Here is a 26,039-nt window from a genome sequence, read left to right as displayed (position 1 = left end):
CCCCAGCTCCTGCTCCCCACCCCTGTTAGTACACCACAATGCCCCCCAAGGTATGACGGAGCCACTGACTATTGTAGCCACATGCTGGCCCCCAGGCCTGGTGACCAGAGCCCGGAGAACCAGGGGGTGGTGGGGAGCTGAGTCTACAGCAAGGGATCTAGTCAGGGCCTGACCAGAGCACTGGTTAGATCACACTCCCCTCCTGGCACTGAGACAAAACCCAGGAGTCCTGGCTCCCAGCCCCCTGCTCTAGCCATTAGACCCCACTCCCCTCCCAGAGCTGGGGTTAGACCCCAGGAGTCCTGGCTCCCAGTCCCCCCCTGCTGTAACCACTGAGCCCTACTGCTGCTTTGTAAACTTCATGGCCCGTCCTCATTCCTTCCGGTCACTGAGAAGAGGAGACAAATCAGCCTCGGCCTCTCCCAGCGGGGGGCTCTGTGGGGAGCGGGGCAGGAGCTGGCTGTGGGGGGGAGCTCCCGGCTACTCCAGCCCTGGCCTCTCCCAGCAGGGGGCGCTGTGGGGGGCAGGGGAAGGGAAAGCTTCTCCCAGGCAGGAGGCAGGGCATTGCTCCGATATTAAGGCTGCTGGGGGGGTGCTGGATCCCACTCCCCTGAGATGGGCTTTTCTGGCTCCCCGTAAGCAGTGGAGCCAGGGCCTGTGTTTAGCCTGGCACTGAGCTCCCGGCGCAGAGCGAGGGGGGGTGGGGGGGCAGCGGTGAGAGCCACCGGCCTTTTATGGCATTGCACAAACTCCCAGCATGCAGACAACAAATCCCCCTGCGGCAGCGCGTGGCGCAGGCTGGGCCCGGGGTAGGGGCAGCTCTGCCAGATTGTCCACATAAGGAGCGGATCCAACGGGCCTGGCGGAGCGGCCGGGGGCCGCTGCCAAAACCCAGTCTCTTCCTGCCGGGATCCCGCTCGGGGACGAGGCTGGCGGGAGCAAGCGCCGGTGGGGGCCTTCCGGCTCTGGTGCTGTGAGCTTCCAGGCAGCCGTGCCCTACTGGGCCCCCAGTGCTGCGGGCTTCCTGCGGGCATTGGCCAACTGGGATCCCCGGTGCTGCGGGCTTCCCCACAGCAGTGCCCCATCAACACAGCGTTGGGGAGCTCCGTAGCTGTGAGCTTCCCCACAGCAGTGCCCCATCAGCAGCACATGGGGCTGTCAACCCTGGCCAGTGGGGCTCGGAAGGGAATCCACCACCCCGGGGCAGAGATGGCCGGAACCCTGTGGAGCGAGGCCCAAAGACTGGCCATTTCCCAGCTGGGGATGAAGCTGGGGGGAGGGGTTTAGTGGGTCCCCACCCTGTCAACGAGCCCCAGTTCAGCCCCGCAAGGGATCCCCTTAGAGGCGGGAGAGGGAAGCTCAGCCTGCGGCCCATTCAGGCATTGGCGTCTCTGGGGAACCAGTGTCAGGTGCCCATGAAAGCTCCTCGGTAACCCCATTCTGCCCCCTCTTGCTTCCACACTGCAGTGCCGGGTGGCTGTTACACAGCGGCTGCGCCCCACCCCAGAGGTGGGCTGCAATTTTCATTCCTTGAACACCTTCTGCCTAAGCGGCTGGCTGCTTTCTCGAAAGGCTTATTAGTGTCACCGGCTCCATCGTCCAAACAAGAAACCGAATCCCAGAGCAGGGAAGTGAGAGTCAGGAAGAGAACCCAGGAGTCCTGGCTCCCAGCCCCCTGCTCTAACCACTTGACCACTCTCCCATCTCACAGCTGGGAACAGGACCCAAGAGTCGTGGGTGCCAGTCCTGTCCCATAATCCTGACAGCAGGGATAATGTCCTGGGTGCTTTGAAGTCTCCAGGCCGGAGAGATTCAATTGAGAATGGGGCAATGCCAGCAGCCTGTGGGTACAACCTGTGCCCCTTCTCTCATCTCTCTCAGCTGCCTCTGGGGACCCCATCACTGCCTTCCCAGGATGCCAACCCTGGGGACACAGGCTCGGCTCTGCCCAGACTCCCCCCTCCCCGGGACAGCTGGCATGCCTGTGCCATGAGGCTCCATCCAGGCTGAACAATAGCAGCTGTGTGATGCTAATGGGGGTCTGGAATGCACAAGGCCTGGTGGGGAGAGGACGCTGGGGGTGGGGGGCAGGGGAAGGCCAGGGGCTGGGGGGGCTTCTTGTAGGTTCCCAACCCGAGAAGGGTGCAGGGCAGAGGGAGTACAGCGAGGGGCATAAGAAAGAGTTTGGGGCAGGAGGGGGAGCTGGCCTTGGAAGTTCAGAAAACTTTGGCGGTCAGTTTGGGTGGAGATCAGCAAGCTAGTTTTTGGGGGGAACCCAAATGGCTGGGCTATCAAGGGGCTGCGGGTCAGGAGTGAGGGGCACCGGCAGAGCTCGGGGCGGGGGGGGGGGGGGGAAGCACAGGATGGGGACAGCAGGGGGCTGCCCCCTGGCTATGAGTCTTTTCCTTTCCAAGGCATCACTTAACAGTTCCAAGATTCCTCCACTTCAGAAAACAATGCCGCTGTTACCCCCCCAGTCCAGCCCCCACCCCACCCTGCCCCCGCTAGTCCAGCCCTGGGCTCCCCCCAACTCCGCGTGAGCTCCTTGGCCTACATCCCGCCTTGTGGGTGTGGGGTGAGGACTCAGGCCCCCTGGGTTCTATTCTCCCTTGGATCTCAGGGCACATGTCCAGGACGCCTGGGTTCTCTGGTTGTCACGTGGCCTCAGGCAAGTGGCCTCTCTGGGCCTCCTCGTCTGCAATTCATGGCGAGGGAAGCCAGGGCCCCCCCAGCTCTTCAGTGGGCTGGAGAACCTGGCAGACAATTCTCCTTAGTGCAGTAAACGACTGAGCCAGAGCCCAGCCCAGGCTACCCAGATCCACCCCCTACCCAGGAACACAGGAGCTGGATGCTAAACTTCCCTAGCTGGAAACATGCTGCCCCACTCCCCTCCTGGCTCCCACCCCCCTGTTCTAACCACTAGACCCCATTCCAGGGGAGAGAACCCAGGAGTCCTGGCTCCCACCCCCCTGTTCTAACTGCTAGGCCCCACTCCCTTCCCAGTGCTGGGCAGAGAACCCAGGAGTCCTGGCTCCCAGCTCCTCTCCTGGCCTCACCCCTGGGTCTGCCCCAGGGTGGGTGGGAGGGAGCATGACTGCTGCCAGGTGGGCTCGGCCATCCCCTCTGCCCACAGCTGAGTGCTTGTCATGGACCTGCCTGCAGGCTGAGCCAGCCTGTCCCCTCCCAGCCAGGGACAGAGCCAAGGAAGGGCAGGGAGTGGAGGTCTAGGGAAGTATGGGCACCCCCTACCCTAGGCAGGTTCTCCCCCAAGAACTCCACCCTGCCCAGGAAGAGAACCCCAGAGTCCTGACTCCCCCCAAGAGGTGTCAACCTCACCTGAGGTCAGTAATGAACCTTCCTTGCCCTCCCCATTCGCTGCCACCAGAGGGAAAGTGAGTCACAGAGTGGGGAAGGGACTTGACTATGGGCAGTGGCAGAGTAGAGACTAGAACCCAGGCGTCCTGACTCAGCCCCAGCCCCACTCTAACCACCTGACCCCACCTCTCTTCCAGAGGTGGGGACAGAACCCAGAAGTCCTGGCTCCCAGCCCCCTGCTCTCACCACTAGATCCCACTCCCCTCCCAGAGCCCTCAGCACCAGCCGGTGTTCTTGGCCCAGCTGCCCCCTCTTCGTCCCCTGGGAGCGTTGAACACAGACTGGGCAGCATGGCCTGAGAGAGGCCTGGATTTGGAGCATCCCCAAGCAGGTGCTGCCCCCCTGCCAAGGGAACCCCACTCGGTGAGGCTCCATTTCCATGGGCTGGCCGGGGGCTGGGAGCTCACACGCCAATTCAGAACTGAGCTGACAGTCCAACAAACTCGCTTCACGGGGGGCAGGAGGAAGGTTTTGTTCATTGGGGGCCAGATTGGAACCGCTGTGGGGACCCCTCCCCCAACACCCAGTGGCTGCCCGTCTGATCTGATGATCGGTGGCTGGAGTCCCGCCAGCGTGGATCCCACAGGCCCCCCCTGCCCTGAGCCCCATTCCACGCATGGTGCAGAATCATCCGTGGAGCTCCTGCCACAGCCCCATGGTATAGGCTTCAGGCAACCAGAATTTCCACAGACACTTCCGACCTGGACCCCCAAGAAAGCTCGGATCCGCAATGCCTGGGTGTCCCCCTACCAGGCCGAACCAGACCTGCCCCAGAGCTGGGCGCTAGGGCCACGTGGGGCCAGCTTGGACCCCCTTGTCACTGGGCACTCGTCGCTGATTTCACTGGGGAGATCTCAATACAGGCCCCTGCCCCTGGCACCTGAGGGACTCACCCCACACCTGGGAGCCTTCTCCCCAGCACCCGAGCCATTCACCCCTCACTGGGGGGATGACTGTGCCTGGAGGGTGAGGGGCAGGGACAGCAGGGTCATGCCCCAGTTCCCCACATCCTCAGTGGATTGCCAGTGCCCTGGGACCTGCTGGAGAGACTCATCTGCTCCCCTCCATAAGTGGGGAGGGTGGGGGGGCAGGGCGGGTGTATATTTCTCCCTGGCCCGTCCTGGGCCAGGCTGTTAGGGGGCTTAGGGGAGATGCCGAGGAAGATGCGAAGAAAGTAAGACCCCTCCTGCCCCCCCAAACTCATGACACTGCCCAGCCACCAGCTCCCCCTCCCCATGGCCTGCCAGGCACCCCCAACTCATCACAGCACCCATGGCCCACTGCATCATCACCCCTGATATGCCACCCTGGCCAAGGAGGGACCCAAGTGTCTTGGGCCTAGGGGGTGGCCAGGGAGGGACCCAGGTATCCGGGGAATGAGGGGTGGCCAGGGAAGGACCCAGGTGTGCAGGGGGTGGCACAGCCAGGGAGGGACCCCCATGTCCAGGGTAGGGAGAGGGGCGGCCAGGGAGGGACCCAGGAGTCCAGGGCGTGAGGGGCGGCCAGGGAGGGACCCAGGGGTCCGGGGCGTGGGGGTCGGGCAGGGAGGGACCCCGGCGTCCGGCGGACTCACCCCAGCGTAGGAACTCCGCGATGTATTTCTCGTGGGCCAGGGGCGAGGCGCCCAGCTCGTGGGAGACGCAGAGCAGAAGATCCAGCAGCGTCTCCAGCCCCAGGAAGCTCCGGTCCAGCGCCAGCGCCTCCAGCTGCTTCAGTCGCACCTCGGCGGACATCGCGGACGCTGGTGGGGTGGGGGGACGGGCGTGGGGACGGACGCGAGCCCGGCGGAGAGGGGGGGTCCCCCCGCGCGTGGGTCGGCAGAGCCCTCGCCCCCTCCCTCACATCCAGCCACGCGCGCCAAAGCCACGGGGATGGGCGCCCGGCTCAGCGCCCCCTGCCCCGGATCGGGCTCATCCCAGCTCCCGGCCGGCCCCTGTCCCCCCGCGGCTCCCTGCGCCCTGCTCGGGGCTGGCAGCGCAGCGGACGGAGCCGCCCGGGCCAGGGGGCGGGGGCTGGCGGGGCCGCACCCACTGTCCATGTACAGCTCCCGGGGCGGGGGGCGCTTAACCCCTTCCCTGCCGCCGCGCCCTCCCGCCCCCACGGCTAGGCCCCCTCCCCGCCACGGAGCCAGCCCGTCCGTGCCCGTCCGTCAATCCCCGGACTCAGCTGTCTGTGCGCCCCCTGTCCACCCGTCCTCCCGTCCGTCCGTCCCCATCTATCCGTCCATCCACGCACCCATCCATCCATCCCCGGACCCAGCTGTCTGTCCACCCCCTGTCCACCCGTCCTCCCGTCCGTCCGTCCCCATCTATCCGTCCATTCCCGGACACAGCTGTCTGTCCGCCCCCCATTCACGCATCCTCCCGTCCGTCCGCCCCTCCCCATCTATCCATCCCCGCACCCAGCTGTCTGTCCGCCCCCTACTCACCCGTCCTCCCGTTCGTCCACCCCTCCCCGTCTGTCCGTTCCCCCCATAACCATCCACCAGTCCTCCCCCCCATCTATCCATCCCCGGACACAGCTGTCTTTCCACCCCCCCATACACCCGTCCTTCCGCCCCTCCCCGTCTGTCCGTCCCCCACACACCCCTCGCCCCATCCGTCCATCCCAATCTATCCATACACCCATTCCCGGACACAGCTGTCTGTCCACCCCCCTATATACCCGTTCGTCCATCCGACCCTCCCCGTCTGTCCATCCCCCCCACACCCCTCGCCCCATCCGTCCATCCCAATCTATCCATACACCCATCCCCGGACACAGCTGTCTGTCCACCCCCCTATATACCCGTTCGTCCATCCGACCCTCCCCGTCTGTCCATCCCCCCCACATCCACCGACCTGTCCGTCCATCCTCATCTATTCATCCATCCATCCCCAGACACAGCTGTCTGTCCACTCTCCTATACACACTTCCTCCCGTCCGTCCACCCATTTATCCATCTGTCTATCCATCTGCACACACCTATCCATCCATCCCCAGACACGCCCCATCCATCTGTCCAGCCCCATATACACTCATCTATTCCATCCATCCCCATACACCCATCTATCTATCTATCTATCTATCTAATCTCCATGCCTTTATCCAGCTAGCTAACCCTTCACCCGCTCTCAGTTAACCCTTCAGGGCTCCATTCCCTCCTGCCGCCCCCGCATGGTAGTGAGACCCCTCAGTGGAGTGGGGGCAGAGTGGGCAGGCGGGTGGCATTAAGAGATCAGTGCCTGGGCCCCTCTGTGTGGTTGGGAGGTGTTGATTCCCCCCAGCTGTACACAACTGAATAGGGTGGGGGGGGGGGAAGGAGAAATGATATTGCATTATAGAATAGAACCCAGGAGTCCTGACTCCTAGACCCTGCCCCACTCTAACCACCAGACCCCACCCCCTCCCAAAGGTGGCAATAGAAGTCAGGAGGGAGGAGGTTTGGCCACTTAGCCAGGTCTGTCACCGCTGGCAGTTCCCAGCACCAGCCACTTCAGAGGATGATGCAAAACCAGCTCTAGTGGGCACTGCTGGGTGAACTGGCCATGGGGACATTACCTCCAACCCCCCCACCTGGCTCAGTGATGGGCCCTTCTCTTATTAATCCTCTGTAGTGTCGCTTTGCATGTCATGTAAACAGCCACTCCTTGGTTTGGATCCTGCACAGCTGGGGGGCTTCCTGACATCCAGTGGTGGTGAGTTCCAACAGGCCCATTGCATAACCAAGTCCTTTCCTTGTATCATTCTAGAAGGGTTTTCCATTCAGCATTGCCGCACGGCCCTCATCCTTGTGTTGTGGCTCATATTGCAGCACCTTTTTCTGCCCCATGCCTTAGTCCATCTCCTGCCAGCTCCTCTTACCCACCTTTGCCCTAAATGGTCACAGGATCATAGGGCTTGCCAGACTGGATCTGACCCTAGCTCCCTCTACCCTGGGAACCTGCCTCCAACAGCGGCTGGCTCCAGGTGGAGACGCAAAACAACCTCTTCAGCCCTAGGAGCCAGAGCTTACCTGAGCCTGAAGTGTGAGGTTTTTATCTCCCTTCTGACAAGTGTTAGCATTAGCTGTTAAAACTGGGACTGTAGCTGGGATCCATCTTCCCATTTTGAATCGTGTGAAGCTCTTGGCCTCAGGGATTTCATGGGGCCAGGAGTTCCACAGGCTAATCACGTCGTGTGTGGTAACCTCTTTCCTTTCATTGCTTTGGAATTTGCCACCTTTTGGTGTCTCTGACCGTCCCCTTTTTCTTGTGCTCTGAGATGGGGGAAGCAGAAGCCCCCAGTCTCCCAGGCACGGCATTACAGACCTATCCTTTGCCCTCTTCTTTGTCCCTGGGCTAAGAGACAGATCAAGTCAAGCTCCAATTTGCCCTCAGTCAACTCTGAACCTGCCCTGGGCCCTGGGACATGAGGTGACCCACACAGCCCAGGTCGTCGAGACAGGGCTGCCCCCTTGGTTCGCAGAACATGGGAGGATTTTGCCCAGGGTTCATGTCAAGGCTGGCTGCCTATGGGGGGGGGGTAGCTGAGTACAGGCCTCCAGGAGCTGGGGGCCCTGACTGATTCTGGGCCTGATGGCTAAGCTGACCGGGGTGGGAGGGGAGCTGACAGAGATCAGTCTGGGCTTGGCCTTGCAGCCAGCGTGGGGCTGGCAGCCCAGAATGTGCATGCCCAGCCGCACCCCCTGGACAGAGCGACGCCCGCATACAACAGGATCCTGGCAGGTGCAGGGGGGGGCTGGGCAAGGGCAGGGCCAGAGTAAAAATAGCCCCCCAGCTGCTCTGAGCTGCAGGCCCCCCGGGAGACGCAATGCAGCAGGCTGGGGGATATTGCTGCTCAGTTCATGGGGAGACCCAGCTCTGAATGCTGGTGCTGGGCTTTGGAGGCTCCGAGTTTTAACCAGCGGGGGGAGGAGGGGGCACAGCTAAATAATTTCATGTTTATCTTGTGGACATATGCTGGGGATGGAACCCACAACCGAGGAGTCCTGGCTCCCAGCCCCCTGCTCTAACCACTAGACCTCACTCCCCTGCCAGAGCTGGGGATAGAACCCAGCGGAGGAGGGTTCACGCCGTAGGCTGCCCCCCGAGGGAGCAGAGCAGGGTGCTAACCCTGTATCCCGGGTGCACAGTTCAGGCCGCAATGCCTGACCCACCCCGCCCCTTCCCCTGCAGCAACAGTGTCCCCCTGTGCCCCTCGGGGGAATTGCAGGCTCCCCAGCTCCCTTAAAGCCTGGGCCACCAGAGCTCACTTCCCTGGCCTTGCACCTGCTGTGGGACCTGCCCCGCGGCTGAGCGAGCGACCCCCCCGACCCAGGGGGCATCAGAACGGGAGGGGCAGGCAAGGAGACTGCGGAGGAGTGAGGTGACTTTTTTGCATCTGCTTCTGTTCCCGGGCAGGGACCTACCCAGGCCACGAGCAGGGTTCGAACTAGGGCCCCTCTGATCTCAGGAAGGGGGTCATAGGGCTGCCCATCAGTGTCTTGTCTGGGAACCTTCCCTGTAAGATCAATAGAAAAGTCCTCTTGGGTCCCACGGGGTCCCCAGGGTGAGACCCCTCGGGGCTGGGTGTGTAAGTTCCATTCATTTACTTGGTGCGCCAGGGTGATTTGTTTCAGGGGTGTTATTATTGGTAGGGTCAGTGCTGAGGTTTGGGGGAGAAGGGGCAGTGTTGGGGTTTGAGGGGAAAGGGGGCAGTGTCAGGGTTTGGGGGAGAAGGGGGCAGTATGGGGAGAAGGGAGCAGTGTGAGGGGAAGGGGCAGTGTTGAGTTTGGGGGAGAAGAGGCAGTGTGTGGGGAAGGGGGGCAGTGTAGGGAGAAGGGGGCAGTGTTGTGTTTGGGGGAAAGGGGACAGTGTAGGGGGAAGGGGCAGTGTTGGGGTTTGGGGGAGATGGAGGAGTGTGGGGGTCAGGGGGCAGTGGGGGTTTGGGGGAGAAGGGGCAGTGTGAAGGGAAGGGGAAGTGTTGGGTGTGGGGGGAAGGGGCAGTGTGGGTTGGGGGAGAAGGGGAAGTGTTGGGGTTTGGGAAGAAGGGGGCAGTGTGTTGGGAAGGGGGCAGTGTGGGGGGAACGGGGTGCCATGCAGGGCCTGTTGTTCCTGGAGGAAAGGCCTTTTTGAAGGGGAAGGTTTTGCAGTGTTTCCTAGGGACTCTGCCATTGCCTCTGGGGTGCACCCCAGAGCCGGATCCTGGCCCCCCTGCTCAGCTCTGGGCTGTGCCGTGCCCTGGAGCCCCAGCACCCCGCAGGGGGCAGCGATTCAAGTTCTGCCTCTGACTTAGCTGCTCCATCCACACCTCACTCTGAAGCGTAGGCCCCATGCTGGCACGAGATGGAGACAAGCGCCCACCGATCCCATGCCCACCGCACGGCTGGCTCGGCTCTTCCCACAAACACACTGTGACCGAGATCAGGGCCCCATCGTGCCAGGCGCTGCCCAGACACACAGTGACCGAAATTGGGGCCTCATTGGGCCAGGTGCTCCCCAGACACACAGTGACCGAGATCAGGGCCCCATCGGGCTGGGTGCTGCCCAGATACACAGTGACAAAATCGGAAGAAATGGGCCAATCCCAGCTTGGAGGGTGGTCACTAGTGGTCACCCCAGGGATCTGTGCTGGGATGGGTTGTGGTTTTATGCCTCTATTCACAGTCTGGAAGGGGTGAGCAGGTGGCACCATTTACAGATGAGTCCAGATGATGGAGATCCAGGGGCGGGGTGCACGGCTGGGGGTGGCTGTTCCGTCCAGGGGAGAGTGAGGGGGGGAGGGGCAGTGGGAGTAACTTGCCATGCTGATGGGCATCTGAGTCCCTGGCAATAGTTCAGGGAAAACCTCTGAGAATTGAACCCATAGTATCTCAGAGCTGGGGATAGAACCCAGGAGTCCTGGCTCCCATCCCCCCCCCACATTCTAACCACTAGACCCCATTCTCCTCCCAGAGCTGGGGATAGAACCCAGGAGTCCTGGATCCCAGCCCCCTCCTGCTCTAACCTCTAGGCAGTGCACGCCCCTGCATACCTATCATGGGCATCTCGCCTATCTGCAGTTCTACAATCAGCCACAAGATGGCGCCCCTAGCTCAGGCTTATCCCTTGTGGGGGGCGGGGCAAGGGGTTAGGCGAAGCAGCGTGGGCCTCAAGGGGATGGGGAGGGGCTGATCCCCTTCCCCTGACTCCCTAGGAGCTTTCACGGCTCCTTTCCTTGGCACTGGGTGCTGCCCTAGGAGCTGGGTGTGAATCCTGGCACTGGTACTTGGTGCATCGGGTGCTGCACTGGGACTCCAGGATCTCGGTTGGCCTGAGGGGCCGGCACTGCTCCAAGGAAGCTCACAGCCTTGGAAGTTCCCACCTTTGCTGGTTACAAACACAGGCAGACACTGGCCCTACAAATGACTGGGCTGGAGCAGCAGGTGAAACCTGTCCCAGCCAAGGCCTTGGCCAGGGAGCGTGTGCCAGGCGGGCAGGTCTCTAAGCCCAGCTGCCACCATCTCACCTGAGCCTTTGTCTGCTCCTGTGATTCCCCCACCACAACCTGCCGGGCCAGACCCCCCCATCCAGGATATCTGCTCCCCAGTGCCCGATCTGGGTCCCCCCTTGTCCCATCAGTGCCCGCCTTCCCTGGCACTGAGCTGTCCCACTCAGAGGCACCTGCACTGCACACCAGCTCCTCCCTATGTCCAGCACCAGGCTCACTGGGGCTGCAGCAGGTGGGACAGAAGCGGTGAACCCCGACCCCCTGCAGCAGTGGAAATGGCTCCCAGTCGGTGCCCAGGAAAGCCCTGGCAGGGGGGCTTACAGAGAGCATCGCCTACTGCGGCCCGTGGCGTCCACGGAGCAACCACGGCTGATGGCGTCACACCTGGCATTGCAGATTCCCAGCTCCGGCTCAATCCCAGGGATCTCGGGGCGGTGCCCAGTGCTGGAGCGTTTGACAGCACAGCGTCCCGGGCTGGGTGTGCCCATCCTGGGGCCAGGGTGGCGGAGCACGCGACATCCTGCCCCTGTATCCTGACTCCAGAGCCAGGCACAACCGTCCAACACCTCCATCACAATGTCAGGTGGCTCCTACTGAGCCACGTGCCTGCGGCTACAGGACCCGGCAAACCGCAGGGCTGCGGCCCCAGGGACGAGCAGTGATCCGGCATCGCTCGAGGAGGTGAGACTGGCCATGCTGCTGACCTGGGAGCTATTGCAACCCAGTGGCACCCAGCGACCTGCATCAGGCATCGGGCAAAGCACCAGCAGAACGGACAGGCAGCATCACAGCGAGCAGAGGATCTCACCCCGAGTGGGGCAGTTACAGGCCGATCTCAAGGTCTCCGGGCCCTGGAACAGGCTTTGCTCACGTTCTGCCCGGTGGGACGCAGCCGCTCCTCGACAGAGCCGCACCGAGAATTTAACCGCCTGCTTTACGGGGCAAATAGCCACCCCACAGCAGCTCTGGATTCAGTAGCCCGCTCAGCACTTCACCTGGCAGTGAAAGGAGCTGGTTCCCCCGGTGTTCTGCTAAATCTGGCGCGTGATTTTCCACACCCGTACCGGAACGTGCGCCAGCTCCCGGCTCTCACCGCGTTTCTACACAACTCTAGGGGCGCAGCAGGGATGCGTTCTCCCCCCCTCCCCCCCGGCCCGGTTCTGTCGAGCTGGCGACTCGTGTTCACTGACCGGGCGCTGCCTGGCTTGTGGGGAAGTCAAACAATTTCAGCCCCTCCCGCCACACTGTGGGGTTGGACGTCTCCGGGCAGAAGATGAAAATCCAGACCTGGGAGCTGGGCCCGCAGAATCCCGGGTGCAGGTGGGGTTGAGCGCCATGGAGAGGGGGGATGAGTTCATCTACCGAGACCGCTGGCAGAGTTCATCCGGTCGCAGCGAACGGGACGTTCCCCCACCGAGAGGTCTCGCCACCTCCTGCATGAGTCCAGGTCTCACTGCGGACGCAAGACTGTCTTTGTGCTGAGTCCAAGGTCAGGATCTATCAAACCTGTGTTCTCCCTAGACTGCTGTACGGTCAGAAACCTGGTCCCTACACAGGCAGACCTGGAGCGGCTGGAGGCTTTCCAGACGTGCCGTCGGTGCCAAATCCTAGGCATAACGTGCTCTGACTATGTGTGAAATGTCACCGTCCCACAAAGGCCTGGCCAGCCTCCCATTAGATTCAAAGGCCGCGTGGCATGTTCTCCGGCTACATCGCCAGGATGGACAAAAACACTCCAGTGCACCGTGTTCTCCAGCGCTCCCAGCAGGGGGTGCTGTGAGGAGCAGGGCAGGAGCCTCCAGTTACTCCAGTCCTGGCCTCTCCCAGCAGGGGGCGCTGTGGGGAGTGGGGCAGGAGCTGGCTGTGGGGGGAGCCCCCAGCTGAGTCCCAGGTTCCGCCTGTGTCTCACTCCCCGGCTGAAGGCTGGGTGCTTGGATACAGGCCCTGGTGCTCGCCCAGGCCCACATGCTGCTGCGAGTCTCTCTGGAGGGGGCGATCAATGACCCGGGGGGGCAATATTTTTTGTGGGGGGGGGACGACTTTGGTGGATCTGGGCCCGATTTACTTCTGGCCCTTGGAGGCGAGAGTGAGGAGAGCACCCAGCCTCTGCCAGCCCCCACCCCAAGCCAGAGAATCCCAGCTGCAGGGAGGGTCTATGACACGCTGATGGGCAATTCTGATCCTGCCCAGCGGATTAGAGCTCCCCCCGCCCCCTGGCTGCCTCCTTCTCCCCACCCTCCACCGCTGGGTCTGCGCATCCAACACCCCCAGAGACAGGGCAGCGGCCACTGGGCTCCCTCCAGCCAGAACCCGGCTGGGACGTGCAGAGCAAAGGGGCTGGGGTAGCAGAAGAGGGGTTAGCAACGTACACAGCTCTGCTGGTGCCCTTCACTCCCGACCTGCAGGCCCCTGCTAGCCCAGCCCTGGGTCCGTTCCCGCCCCCCCGCCCCAGTTCTACCAGCACCCCTCACGCCTAACCCACAGGCCCCCATCCAGGCAGGCTGGTATCTGCACTGTTTGGAGGAATCCCGGAGCATAGGCCTAGCAGCCCCAGCCTCAGGACCCCGGTCCCGCTCTGTGTGGCCCCAGCTCTCTAGGGGTGGGCTGAGACGTCCCATAGGCTCAGCCACTCCCTGGGAGCTGAGGGCTTTGCAAGGGCTGCCTTTGCCTTAGACCCCAGCTGTCCCCGCCTGCCCCCATGGGCTGGGGCTGTCCAGCAAGCCAAGGGGGGGGGGCATGGCTGGTAACCTGACCCTGGGCACGGGTATTAAGCCATGGCGGCTGCTTCCCACCCCATCCGTTCCAGGCAGCTGTTCCGGTCTGTCCTCAGGACTGGCCCACCCCGTCCTCTCTGGGGTCCCAACCTGGCCCTCTCCCAACCCAGCTGTTTGAAACACTCTCCACCCTGAAACCCACCCAGGGACCCCAATCCCACCCCCAGGGGTGACCAATGCTTGGGGGACCCAGCCCTGGGGCAGTTAGAGCCTGGGGATGTGGGGGGCGGAGAGACACAAACCCACAACCACCCAACCAAAGTGATACACACACACAACCCCCCAACCACAGCCTGATACACGTGACAAGCACAATTGACATGTACAATTGACCTGCACTGATCACCCACTGCAGCACCCGAACACACTGACAACCCCGCACAAGCACCGAAACAGCCGCACTCAGGAACGGTTACATCCCCGGCATGGACAGCCACCCACACACAGACAACCACACCCCACACACATCAACCACACTGTAGGGAGCAGGTCAGAGGCGCTGGCTGCCTGTGTGTGTGTGGGGGGGAGGCACCAAATGAAATTAATAGGCAGCAGGTTTAAAACAAACAAAAGGGGGTATTTCTTTACACAATGCACAGTCAACCTGTGGAACTCCTTGCCAGAGGATGTTGCGAAGGCCTACACTATAACAAAAAAGAACTAGATAAGCTCATGGAGGAAAGGTCCATCAAGGGCTGTTAGCCAGGATGGACAGGGATGGTGTCCCTAGCCTCTGTTTGGCAGAAGCTGGGAATGGGCAACAGGGGATGGATCACTTGAGATGACCTGTTCCTTCCCTCTGGGGCAACTGGCACTGGCCACTGTCGGAAGACAGGACACTGGGCTAGATGGACCTTTGGTCTGACCGTTCTTATGAGCTCCTGGCTACTCCAGCCCTGGGCTGGCTCAGTAGGGGGCACTGTGGGGAGCGGGGCAGGAGACTGGCTGTGGGGGAACTCCCAGCCGAGCCCATGGCTCTTCCATTGTCCATACCAATCCCTGCCGCGCCCACTGACCTGGGCTATCCCCCTCTTTCTGCTGGCCCCAACTCAGCTAGCCCCAGCCCGGCCTGCCACAGTGACATCCCTGCAACCGGGCCCCAGCGCAGCTCCAGCCAACGGTGCCCCACCAACATGGCAAGACATTGGGGCGGGGGGGGGGCGGGGGAAGGGTGTAGGGAGGGGGCGGTTATAAGGGCAAAACGTCGGAGCCACCTTGTGCTGGGGAGACGCTTTCAGCCCCGACTGGGGCCCCGGATCGTGGCCTGAGCAGGCACCAGGCTCAGAATAGGCCCGAGGGTGGGTTCGCCATGGACCCCCCCGCCCAGAAAGCCCAGGGCCCTGCCCCTCCCCCGCCGGCTGCGGCCAGTCGCCTGCCCAGGCTCGGCCTCCCGCAGAGCAGCCGCGTCTCCCTGCGCCCGGCGGGGGAGGACGCGGCACGCTAGGCCCCGGGGGGAGGGAGGAGCCGCATCCCACCAGCCCCCCCCCAGCAGGCTCCTGCAGACACTCGCCAACTTTGGCCAAGCGGCGCGAGCGCCCCGGGATCCGCCCCCCCCTCCCCTCCCCGCGTGGCAACGTGTTTGGAAACTTTTGCAAAGTGGCAGGGGCGGCGCCGGGAGGAAGGGGGCAGATGGGGGCCGGGGGCGGCGGGCAGAGCTGGCGGGGGGCGGGAGGAGGAAGGAAGCTGTTTTTTGGCGACGCTCCCTTTGTGTGTGAACGGGACAAGCCAGGCTGGCGCTTTGGAAGTGGAGGAAGAGGGGGCGGAGCCGAGGGGCAGGGGGCGGATCCTGGGGAGTGAGGAAGGGCCGGGAGGGGGGGAGTGAGAAGGGGGGACGCGGGGAGGGGGGGGAAGAAGAACAGAGGGGGAGGGGACGCGCGGGGGGGGGGGAGGCGGCACCCGAGCCCCGAACATGGCTTCCTTCCCTGCGGATCCCGCCGCGCCCGGCCGCGGCCCGGGGGGGCCCCCCCCCCGCCGGCGGGCGAGTCCCGCCAACTTCTGCCAACTTTAGCGGCCGCCCCCCCTTCCCCGCCGCCCGCCGCGGGCTCCCCGCCGCCGGCGGCCCCGCCGCGCTTCTCCCCGGAGCAAGTGTCGTGCGTGTGCGAGGCGCTGCTGCAGGCCGGCGACCCGGGCCGGCTGGGCCGCTTCCTGGGCTCGCTGCCGGCCGAGCCGGAGCAGGCGGCGGGCGGCGAGAGCCTGGCCAAGGCGCGGGCGCTGCTGGCCTTCCAGCGCGGCGACTTCGGGGAGCTGTACCGGCTGGTGCAGAGCCGGCCCTTCGCCGCCCCGCACCACCCCTTCCTGCAGGACCTCTACCTGCGCGCCCGCTACCGCGAGGCCGAGGCGGCCCGGGGCCGGGCGCTGGGCGCGGTGGACAAGTACCGGCTGCGCAAGAAGTTCCCGCTGCCCAGCACCATCTGGGACGGCGAGGAGACGGTGTATTGCTTCAAGCGCCGCTCGCGGGCCGCCCTGCGCGACTCCTACGGCCGCAGCCGCTACCCCAGCCCCGAGCAGAAGCGGCGCCTGGCCCGCGACACCGGCCTCTCGCTCACCCAGGTCAGCAACTGGTTCAAGAACCGGCGGCAGCGCGACCGCAGCGGGGGAGGCGCCGGCACCCCCAGCAAGAGGTAAAGGGGGGGAGGGGACCCCCCCTCTCTGCAGACCGGACTCCCCCAGAGAACGGACAGCCCCCCCGCCCCGCGTGGGGAGTCCGGACAGCCCCTATCCCCAGCCTCTGCGGGGAACCCTCCCCCGGGAGCCCGGACACTCTCCCCGCCCCCCTCCCCCGGGAGCCCGGACAGCCCCCACTCCCCCCCTCTGCGGGGAACCCTCCCCCGGGAGCCCGGACACTCCCCCCGCCCCCCTCCCCCGGGAGCCCGGACAGCCCCCACTCCCCCCCTCTGCGGGGAACCCTCCCCCGGGAGCCCGGACACTCCCCCCGCCCCCAGCCTCTGCGGGGAACCCTCCCCCCGGGAGCCCGGACACCCCCCCCCCCCCCTCCCCCGGGAGCCCGGACAGCCCCCACGCCCCCCCTCTGCGGGGAACCCTCCCCCGGGAGCCCGGACACTCCCCCCGCCCCCCTCCCCCGGGAGCCCGGACAGCCCCCACTCCCACCCTCTGCGGGGAACCCTCCCCCGGGAGCCCGGACACTCCCCCCGCCCCCAGCCTCTGCGGGGAACCCTCCCCCGGGAGCCCGGACACCCCCTTCCCCCCCTCCCCCGGGAGCCCGGACAGCCCCCACTCCCCCCCTCTGCGGGGAACCCTCCCCCGGGAGCCCGGACACTCCCCCCTCCCCCGGGAGCCCGGACAGCCCCCACTCCCACCCTCTGCGGGGAACCCTCCCCCGGGAGCCCGGACACTCCCCCAGCCTCTGCGGGGAACCCTCCCCCGGGAGCCCGGACACCCCCCTTCCCCCCTCCCCCGGGAGCCCGGACAGCCCCCACTCCCCCCCTCTGCGGGGAACCCTCCCCCGGGAGCCCGGACACTCCCCCCGCCCCCCTCCCCCGGGAGCCCGGACAGCCCCCACTCCCCCCCTCTGCGGGGAACCCTCCCCCGGGAGCCCGGACACTCCCCCCGCCCCCAGCCTCTGCGGGGAACCCTCCCCCGGGAGCCCGGACACCCCCTTCCCCCCCTCCCCCGGGAGCCCGGACAGCCCCCACTCCCCCCCTCTGCGGGGAACCCTCCCCCGGGAGCCCGGACACTCCCCCCGCCCCCCTCCCCCGGGAGCCCGGACAGCCCCCACTCCCACCCTCTGCGGGGAACCCTCCCCCGGGAGCCCGGACACTCCCCCCACCCCCAGCCTCTGCGGGGAACCCTCCCCCGGGAGCCCGGACACCCCCCTTCCCCCCCTCCCCCGGGAGCCCGGACAGCCCCCACTCCCCCCCTCTGCGGGGAACCCTCCCCCGGGAGCCCGGACACTCCCCCCTCCCCCGGGAGCCCGGACAGCCCCCACTCCCACCCTCTGCGGGGAACCTTCCCCCGGGAGCCCGGACACTCCCCCAGCCTCTGCGGGGAACCCTCCCCCGGGAGCCCGGACACCCCCTTCCCCCCTCCCCCGGGAGCCCGGACAGCCCCCACTTCCCCCCTCTGCGGGGAACCCTCCCCCGGGAGCCCGGACACTCCCCCCGCCCCCCTCCCCCGGGAGCCCGGACACTCCCCCCTCCCCCGGGAGCCCGGACAGCCCCCACTCCCACCCTCTGCGGGGAACCCTCCCCCGGGAGCCCAAACACCCGCCCCCTTCCCCTGGGAGCCCGGACAGCCCCCCTCCTCTGTGGGGAACCCGAGCCCGGATCCCCCCACCGGCCAACAGCCCAGACAGCCCCCACACTTGCAGGGATCCCCTGAGAGCCCGGCCAGAGCTTCCCTCCCCCGAGAGAGCCCTGCACAGGAACCTCCTCCCTCTGTGGGTGCGGGACACCCTCTCCCTTGAGAGCCCAGTACGGGAAAATTTTGCAGGGAACACTTCCCATGCAGCACCCCCACTTTGCAGCTCACTCTGTTCGCCCCTGCCCCCACTTTGAAAGCCTGTAAAGTCCCCTCTCTGCAGTGGGAGCTTCTGGGGCCCTGTACTCCCAAGATCCTGTACATCTTCCCTCTTCAGGGACCTCTCTGGGTCCTATCCAGCCCCACAGAGCCTACACCTCTGCAACGACAACCCCCCCCACCAATATTGTACACCCCTCTCTGCAGGGACAGCCCCAGATCCTATACATCCTCTTCTGCTAGGACCCCCCAAAGCCTACGACTCTTAGAACCTATACATTTCCCCTCTGGGGGCCCCCCCAGATCCTATACACCCCAGATTCTCCTCTGCAGGGACCCCATCCTATACAGCCCTCTCCTGCAAGCACCCCAACCTTATCCTACACACCCCAAAGATCCTATTCGGCTTCCCCTGGAAGGATCCCCCCTCAATCCTATTCACCCCCTGTTTGGATCCCATAGGTACCCCCTGCAGGGACCTCCAAAGGAGGTTGGAAGACGGACCTTAATCTCTTGCAGGCGTCCCTTTATAGGGTGAAGGGAACTCCAGCAAGAGGAACTCCCCTGCTTTGCAAGCATCCTCAGCTAGATGTGAGGAGATCCCCCTTTCCCTGTAGCAGGATGAGATATTGGGGTACCACAAGAACCTATAAGAACTCTGAAGCTGTGCCCCCAGGGAAAGGAAGAATCCCTTTTGGTGAGAGGGGATGGGGAGCTGCAGGATTCTGGAGGGACCCCCCAAAATAATACAACCCCTGAAGCAGGAGGGCACCCAGTAATAGACACAGAAGCGCCCTGTAACAGCACCTCCAAATCACACAGGCCGACCCCGTTTTGGACTGGGACCACTCAGCAAGAGGGACAGCTTCCCTCCCCAGATCTCACCCCTGGGCAGGAGAGGAGCTGGGAGGGTGCACCCCAAAACCCCATGCACCCCTCCCATCTCTCCCCAGGGACAGGCCAGCAACACCAATAAGAGGTGTTGGCAGCCCCCACATATTCATAGACACCCCCGAACTTATCCCCCTACAGGGTCAGGAGCCAGTGCTGGGAGCCCCCAGAGAAAGCTAGATGCACCCCAAAATCCTATGCACCGTGACCCACCCCCCATAATTCTGACTTCCCCCATGAGAGCAAGGTGCACCCTCAAACCATGTACACCTTAACCCACCTCTCCATAGTGCTGGGACCCTGCAGTGAGAGCTAGGTGCACCCCCAAACCATATGCACCCAACTCATCCCCCCATAGTGCTGGGATCCATGGCAAGAGAAGCGCCCCCTCCTCACACAGCTCCCAGCGGGAAGAGTGGTGGTGGGGGACAGGCCCTTACCGATACACCCTCAGTACAAGAAGTGTGTGGGGAGGTGTCTTGACTTGGTGACTTCCATCTCTCCCCAAAGGGGGGCTGTTCCCAACTCTCTCCCTTTGTTGTGAAATGTGAGACCCCCTCCTTCCTCCACCCCCAGCTCTCTGGCATCCTGGTGATTTCACCTTCCAGCCGGTGCTGGTGTCCTCCCCCCAGGGGCCAGGGAGTGCGGTCGGCCGGGGCCTAGGGAAGCAAGGCTGGGGCCTGGTGCAAACCCGCGGGGCTGGAGACGTGGCCTGCCGGATCTCTGTGTCGCAGCTCCTTGTATCCCTGCCGCGTGGTGTGGGGAGGCCAATGCCCGACTGCTGGGGGCGGGGGGGATGACAACTCTGAGACCCCGCAACGAATTTAGCGCCGGATCTCTGCTGCCTTCCCTAGACCTGTGGGGCCAGAGCCTCGGCTGAGGGAGATCAGTGCCAGCCCCAGAGACTCCAATGGAGCGAGGCTGATTGACCCCAGCTGGGGATCTAGTTCATGGGCTGTGCTGTAGGTAGTAGAGTTGCGGGGTCTCCGGCTCTGGCCATGTGGGCTTGGAGGACCCCACTCTGGCTGGAATCAGTCCTGCAGAGACTCTTCTGGGGGGTGGGGAACTCTTGGTTTCCTGGGGAACTTTCCTACTTGTGGTGCTTTGTGTCACGAGGTAACTGAGCAGTCGGGAGGCAGGGGGCTCAGGAGCTTTCAACGCTGTCAAACTCACTGGCCCGAAAGACCCGGCTCAGGCCCTGCCCCCAGGAGCTGGCAGTCTGACTATACAATGGGGAAACTGAGGTATGGGGCGAGGAAGGCACTCACCTAGCAAGCCAGAGCTGGGATTAAAACTCAGGTCTCTGAAGGCCCAGTTGGCTGCTCTACCCACTGGGCCATGCTGTCTCTCATTGCTCTCCGGATATCAGCCCCCTTTATGATGGGGGCAGAGGCTGCAGCTAGAGAGGGGGTGACAGCTCTGGCTAACCCCTCGCCCCTGACAGTCCCTCTCTCCCGGCAGCGAGTCGGATGGGAACCCCAGCACGGAGGACGAGTCGAGCCGGGGGCTGGAGGAGACGGAGCTGGCCGTGGGGACACCCGCCGCGCCGGATGGGGCCGGCGCCTCGGGGAACCTCTTCTTGCCAGCGCCCAGCGGGGCCTCGTCTATCCTGCTCAACGGCAACTTCATCACCACGGCCGGCCCGCAGGCCATGCTGCTGAACAGCGGCTCCGTGCTCCAGGCGCCAGGCGGGGTGCTCATCAACGGGCTGGCGCTGGGCGACAGCCAAACCATCACCCTGAGCCCTGTGGCGCCCACCCCGCCCGTGCTTCTCAACGGCACCGCCCTGGCGGGGGCCAAGTCCCCAACCGGCACTGGCCTGGAGTCACCGCCGGCCACCTCAGCCAGGCCTGACATCAAGGCGGAAGCCGGCGAGGCGCTGCCCTCTCTGGTGTTCAGCCCGGGTGCCTTGGAGGTGAAGACGGAGGAGAGCCAGGTGGTCGGGGCCCTGTCCGAGGTGCCCACGTTCCTTCCCCTGCCCCCGGCCGCGTCCGACCCGAAGGGGGTGCTGCTTCCCGCGCCAGCCAGCTCAGTGCCCCAGGTGGTGCCGTCGGGCGAGGAAGCGCCCTGCCCGGCCCCGGCGCTTCCCCAGCCGGTGGCCTCCGGCTCCCAGATCGTCCCCCTCTCCCACGTGGTGCCCAGTTCTCAGCCTGGCCAGGCCCTGCCGGTGACGTCGCCTCCCCCGGCTGCCACCCCGCTCCTGCAGGGCTCTCCCCTGCTGTCCTTCCCCACCCTCACCTCGCCCATCCCGGGGCCATCTCAGGCTGCCCCGGTGCCAGCTGTGGTCCATGTCCCCGCCCCACCCCTGATCCCTATCTCCCAGGTCTCGCCCCCCTCCCAAGTGGTGCCCCTGTGCCAGCCGGCCCCAGGCACCCCGGTGCTGTCGCCTCCCCAGACGGTGCCGCTCTCACCCACCCAGGTCTACTCAGTGCCCCAGGGGGCCCCCGCCCCGCAGCTTCTGTCAGTGCCCCAGGGCTCCCAGCTCATCTCGCTCCCGCAAGTGGTGCCCACGTCGCAGGTGGTGACGCTGCAGCAGGGGGTGGGGCCAATCCAGATCCTGGCCAGTGCCGCCCCACTCAAGGTGGGGGCTCCGCAGGCGGCCGGCGGGACTGTGGGGCAGAGCAACGTGCACCTCATCAATGCCAACGTGGGCGTGACCACGCTGCAGCTGCCTGCCGGCGCACCAGGTACTGCGGCGGGTGCCGGGCTGGGGGGGAGGGGAGGGGCTAGCTGCGTTCGCCCCGGCCAGGGGAGTGCAGCTGAAATGACTGGGGGAGGATTGGGGCCTGTGGCCTGGCCAGGTGGATTTGGGGGCTGCGTGTGCTGGGGGGACCCTGGCCCACAGGTCAGGGTGGGTGGAGGTCAGAGAAGTTCTAGAGGAAGGACCTGGGAGCTGGGGAGAGGCTGGGGGGCGGGGCTGTGGACCCGGGCCCATGGGGAGACTATTTTGGAGCACCAATGAAGTAGAGGGAGTCCTGGGGATGTGGGTGTTTGGGGTGGGGGAAGGGCGCTGAACCCTGGGACAAGGTTCCAGGGGGTTGGGGGAGTCCCTGAGTCCTTCCACCAAGACCCCATGTCTCTCCAAGCTCTGCTCCAGGACGGGTTCAGGTGCAGGACTGGCTGTGTATGCGGGGGCGGGGGGGGTGTCTCTGGCCTGGGGGCTCGCTGGCAGGGGCTCAGGGGAGGGTCAGGCTGGCCGCTTTTAGCCTGAGACACTGAGAGCAGGAGGGGCTGACCCAAGTACCCCAGCAGGTTGGTGGTAGAAGTGGGAGCAGAACCCAGGAGTCCTGGCTCCCAGCCCCTCCTGCTCTAGTCAGGACTCCTGGGTTCTGTTCCCAGTTCAGGGAGGAGAGTGGGGTCTAGTGTTAGAGCAGGGGGTGCAAGCCAGGACTCCTGGGTTCTATTGGCACCTCTGCTGATGACTTGCTGAGTGCCCATGGGCTAGTCCTTTCCACTCTGTTCCCCTCAGCTGCACAAGGGATGATGACACTCACCCATCTGAGGCCTGTGGGTTCCCCCTTCCCCCCTCTTCTCCCCTCTGCAGGGAACTTCCTCCTGACAAACCCAGTGCCGGGTGGCGGCACCATCCTCACCGGCATGACGCTCCAGCAGGGCAAGCTCATCCTGACTGCCACCTTCCCGGCCACCATGCTCATGTCCCCGGTGCTCTCCACCCCCGCTGGCAGCCTGGCCCTGCCCATCAAGCAAGAAACGGCGCCACTAACAGCGGCCAGCACCCCCATCCCAGGGCCCGTGAACTCCGAGGGCACCGGGGCGGGCCAGCCGGCCTTGGCTTTCGGGGCGGACGGTGTGGCTGGCCGCCAGCCTGGCATCCTCTCGAACTTCCCCCAGGAGGGCCTGGTGCTGTCCCCGCTGCCTCAGCCGGCAGCGTGGCCCGGCTCGGCGGGCATGGAGATGCAAGCGGCTGGCACTGAGGGGCTCTTTGAGATGGAGAAGGGGGCGGTGGAGGTGCTGGACGGCACGGAGCCGAGTGGCCTCCTGCTGCCCGAGGGCGAGGGGCTGCTGCTGGGCAGTTCAGGCAGCGACCCCCTGGATCCCGAGGGCCTCGACTCGGATGAGAAGGTGCTGACCCAGCTGCAGTCGGTGCCGGTGGAGGAGCCCCTGGACTTGTAAGAGGCTGGGGGGGGGGGACATGAGATGGGACTAGGGAGCCGCCTCCTGGGGGGTCAGGTCTTGGCTCCTCCGTGCCTTCGCTGCCCCCGGCGCGTCAGATCCAAACTCTAACATCTGTAGAGCCCCGAGCCCTTGCCCCGGATCCTGCTGCCAGGGGGCCCTGACACTGCGGTCGCCTAAAAGGCTCTGGGCAGTTGGGAGGTGCCGGATCTGAGGCTGCATCTGGGGGGGCCCCATCACCAAACACTACAATTCCAAACTTCGGGGTGGGGGGAAGGGAATTTGGCTCTTGCCAGGCAAGCTCCTAGCCCCCCAGGAAGGGGGTGTCAGCTGTTGTGGATTAGAGGGGGCAGGACAAAAGCAGGCATTAATGGGCTTTGGGGTAACGAGCTGCTCCCTTCTCCCCCTGCTCCCGCCCCCCTTTCCTAGAAACACTAAGCGTCTTCCCAGAGCAGGGTGTGGGAGCCGTGCAGCACAGCGGGGTCTTGGTGCTAAGGGAACGGGGTTTCTGGGGCAGCTGCTGATCAGACCCCAGGTCCCGTCGGTCGCTGCAGGAACCACTGACTGTTTTCTGGTGGAGAAAAATTCTGGGGCCTGGCTCCCTGTTCCCCTGTCCTGCCCTGGGGTTCCCCATAGTCTGTCCCAGCCACTCCCCTTGTGGGGCAGCGAATAGCCACAGTGCAGTGTGCTCCGGCCACTCCCCCAATCCGCCCTCTATACCAGGAGCAGGGATAAGAACCCTTATGCCAGCTCCCCATGTGCATGGGGGGGATTATTGGGGTCATTTCTGCCCCGGGTAGGCTGCCGGAGTGGCACCAACAGGGCTGCTTGTGAATGTGACAAATGAAACCCAAAGTCATCCCTAGTTACTCCCCCTGAATTTCATGGTTCCCCCACCTTTCATTCCTAGACACTACAAACCAGCTCACCTGACTTCTTGTTTTTTACATGAAAGAATTTTTATATATATAAAAATATATATTTTTAGAAGGAGCAAATCCTGCTGCGTGATTCCAGCGTGCCCGGGACCATCACCCCGGTGCGCCTCGCCCCACCTGTATTTAATGGTCTCACTGATTTTTGAATCACTCTTCCAGCAGGAGGATAAACACCCCACGAGCTGAACCTTTTTATATTAAAAAATAAAGTGCATTTAACTTTTGTAAACATTCACTACGTCGGAGCGGTGGCCGCTCATGCCATGGCCAGCCGAGGCCACATTTCCCGCCAGCCTGGTGGGGTTTGCTCGAGGGGGTACGGTTGAAGGCTTTAGACTCCCCCAAATCTCACTACAGAGCTACCGGAGAGCCGTTTTGGTGCGGAGTCCTCTCCATACAGGATGCCTGGGTCCAGATCTACCACAGGACAGGATTCCTCCCCCTGTGGGACAACCAGGTTCTCGATCTGCGGTAGAACAGGACTCCTGGGTCCCAGATCCACACCAGACCAGATCCCAGCCTGACGGAGTAATCGGGTTCTAGATCTGTGCCAGGCTGGGATTTCTGCTCCATGGAGTAACTGGGTTCTGGATCCACACGGGAGTGGGATCTGTCTGCCACCATGGAGTACTCAGTTTCTAGACCTACATTGGGATAGAAGCTCTCCCCTGCCATGGAGCTACTGGATTCTAGATCCATGTCTCAATGAGAACCCTGCCTCATGGAGTAGCCAGTTTCTTGATCCCTGGCAATATGGGATCTCTTCCCCCCCCGCAAGGAAACCACCAGGTTCTTGAGCCACACTGGAACTGGATCCTCAACAGTGCAACTGGAACCACATCAGAATGGGTTCCCACCCCTGGAGCTTCCAGGGTTCTAGATCATCGTCTGAATGGGTCCCAGCTTCATGGAGCTTCCAGGTTCTAGATCCACATTAGAATGGGTTCCCACCCCTTGGAGCAACTGGCTTCTCTTGGACCCACCTCGGAACAAGCTGCTCTTTGTGGTTTTTCAGCCTTTGTTGTCATCTGGGACCGGATCCGCTGTCGTCCTCTCTTCTTTCCCGGTTCCTCATCCTCAAAATCCAGAGCTTCCATTGTGACTCCTTGAAGTTGTTCCCACCATGGCGCCCATGGGCTCCTCTGGCACCCTGGCCTCCCATGAGCCTGCTGGGTTTCTCTGGCTGTCCAAGACGAACAAACTGGAGGCGGGGTCAGCTCTGTCTGGCAAGCCAGCGGTGTGGCACCGGTGGTTCCTTCCCTTCCCCCTCCACCCGTGCACCATGGTTATTTGTGAGGGACCCAGACTGGACACTTGAATCTTGGGGCACTGCCTCCTGTCCCACCCTCCTCTCACCAGGTACTAGTGCATCTCACTATTATTATTATTATTATTATTATTATTGTGTTCACCATTTTGCTACAATTTTTTTTTGTGAGGAACAATCATTTCTACCCCATATTCTTTTTTTTTTTTTTTAAAGAAGCTTCTGTCGTCATCCCTATACACTATTACTGTTGATTTTTTTTTTTAATGTAGCGCTGTGTGTCTGTCTGTCTGTCCATCCATCCATCCTGGTACTGTATGAAATTTGTATATCCATAAATATATCTATATTCTATATAATGCTGCCTGGCTGGGACTGGGAGCGTGGTGGGGGGGGTGCCAGGGAAACTGGCAGCAGCTGCTCCCATGGGTCCCCTTGCACTGCCACGTGTGATCTCTCCCAGCAGGCCAGTGCTCAAGGGTGGCCAGGCTGAGCGTTGTCTCCATGGGGAGGGGTACCAGCAGGCCTGGTCCCTCAGTAACCCCCACCCTACCTCATGGCCTCCATCTTGAATGGTGCCAGTACATCCTGGCCATTAGCCCCCAGCTTGAGTGGCACCAAGAGGCCTGGCCTCTTGCCCCCCGGCTGTGAGTTGCACCATCACACCTTGGTCCCACATCGCCAGCCTTCTCTCCCCTCCCACCCACCCCCAGCTCTGTCACCCGGGCCGCATTG

The 26,039-nt window shown here is 63.7% G+C and overlaps 2 protein-coding genes across 8 annotated transcripts in view; one reads left to right on the top strand and one right to left on the bottom strand.

Moving 5' to 3' along the window:
• DMPK (DM1 protein kinase) overlaps positions 1–5,589 on the bottom strand; it is a 37,652-nt gene extending 32,063 nt beyond the window's left edge. For 3 of the 7 annotated variants that reach the window (XM_038381663.2, XM_043501137.1, XM_038381664.2), the window contains exon 1: positions 4,949–5,589. In XM_038381663.2, the coding sequence (XP_038237591.1) occupies positions 4,949–5,108 (160 nt within the window). In that variant the 5' untranslated portion in view covers positions 5,109–5,589. The remainder of the gene's footprint in view (positions 1–4,948) is intronic. The other 4 variants (XM_043501138.1, XM_038381666.2, XM_038381667.2 and 1 more) reach the window with 4 other exon arrangements.
• A 6,931-nt stretch (positions 5,590–12,520) lies between these two features.
• On the top strand, positions 12,521–25,660 carry SIX5 (SIX homeobox 5). Its single transcript, XM_043501664.1, has 5 exons — positions 12,521–12,600; positions 15,458–16,219; positions 20,427–21,652; positions 22,510–23,095; positions 24,088–25,660. Exons 1-5 carry the CDS (start codon positions 12,521–12,523, stop codon positions 24,221–24,223), a joined length of 2,790 nt encoding a protein of 929 aa, XP_043357599.1. The 3' UTR covers positions 24,224–25,660.
• Positions 25,661–26,039: the final 379 nt, after the last annotated feature.

This window comes from Dermochelys coriacea, chromosome 23, assembly GCF_009764565.3.
Source record: "Dermochelys coriacea isolate rDerCor1 chromosome 23, rDerCor1.pri.v4, whole genome shotgun sequence".
Classification (NCBI taxonomy): Eukaryota; Metazoa; Chordata; order Testudines; family Dermochelyidae; genus Dermochelys; species Dermochelys coriacea.
This window is presented reverse-complemented; position numbering and strand designations above follow the sequence as displayed.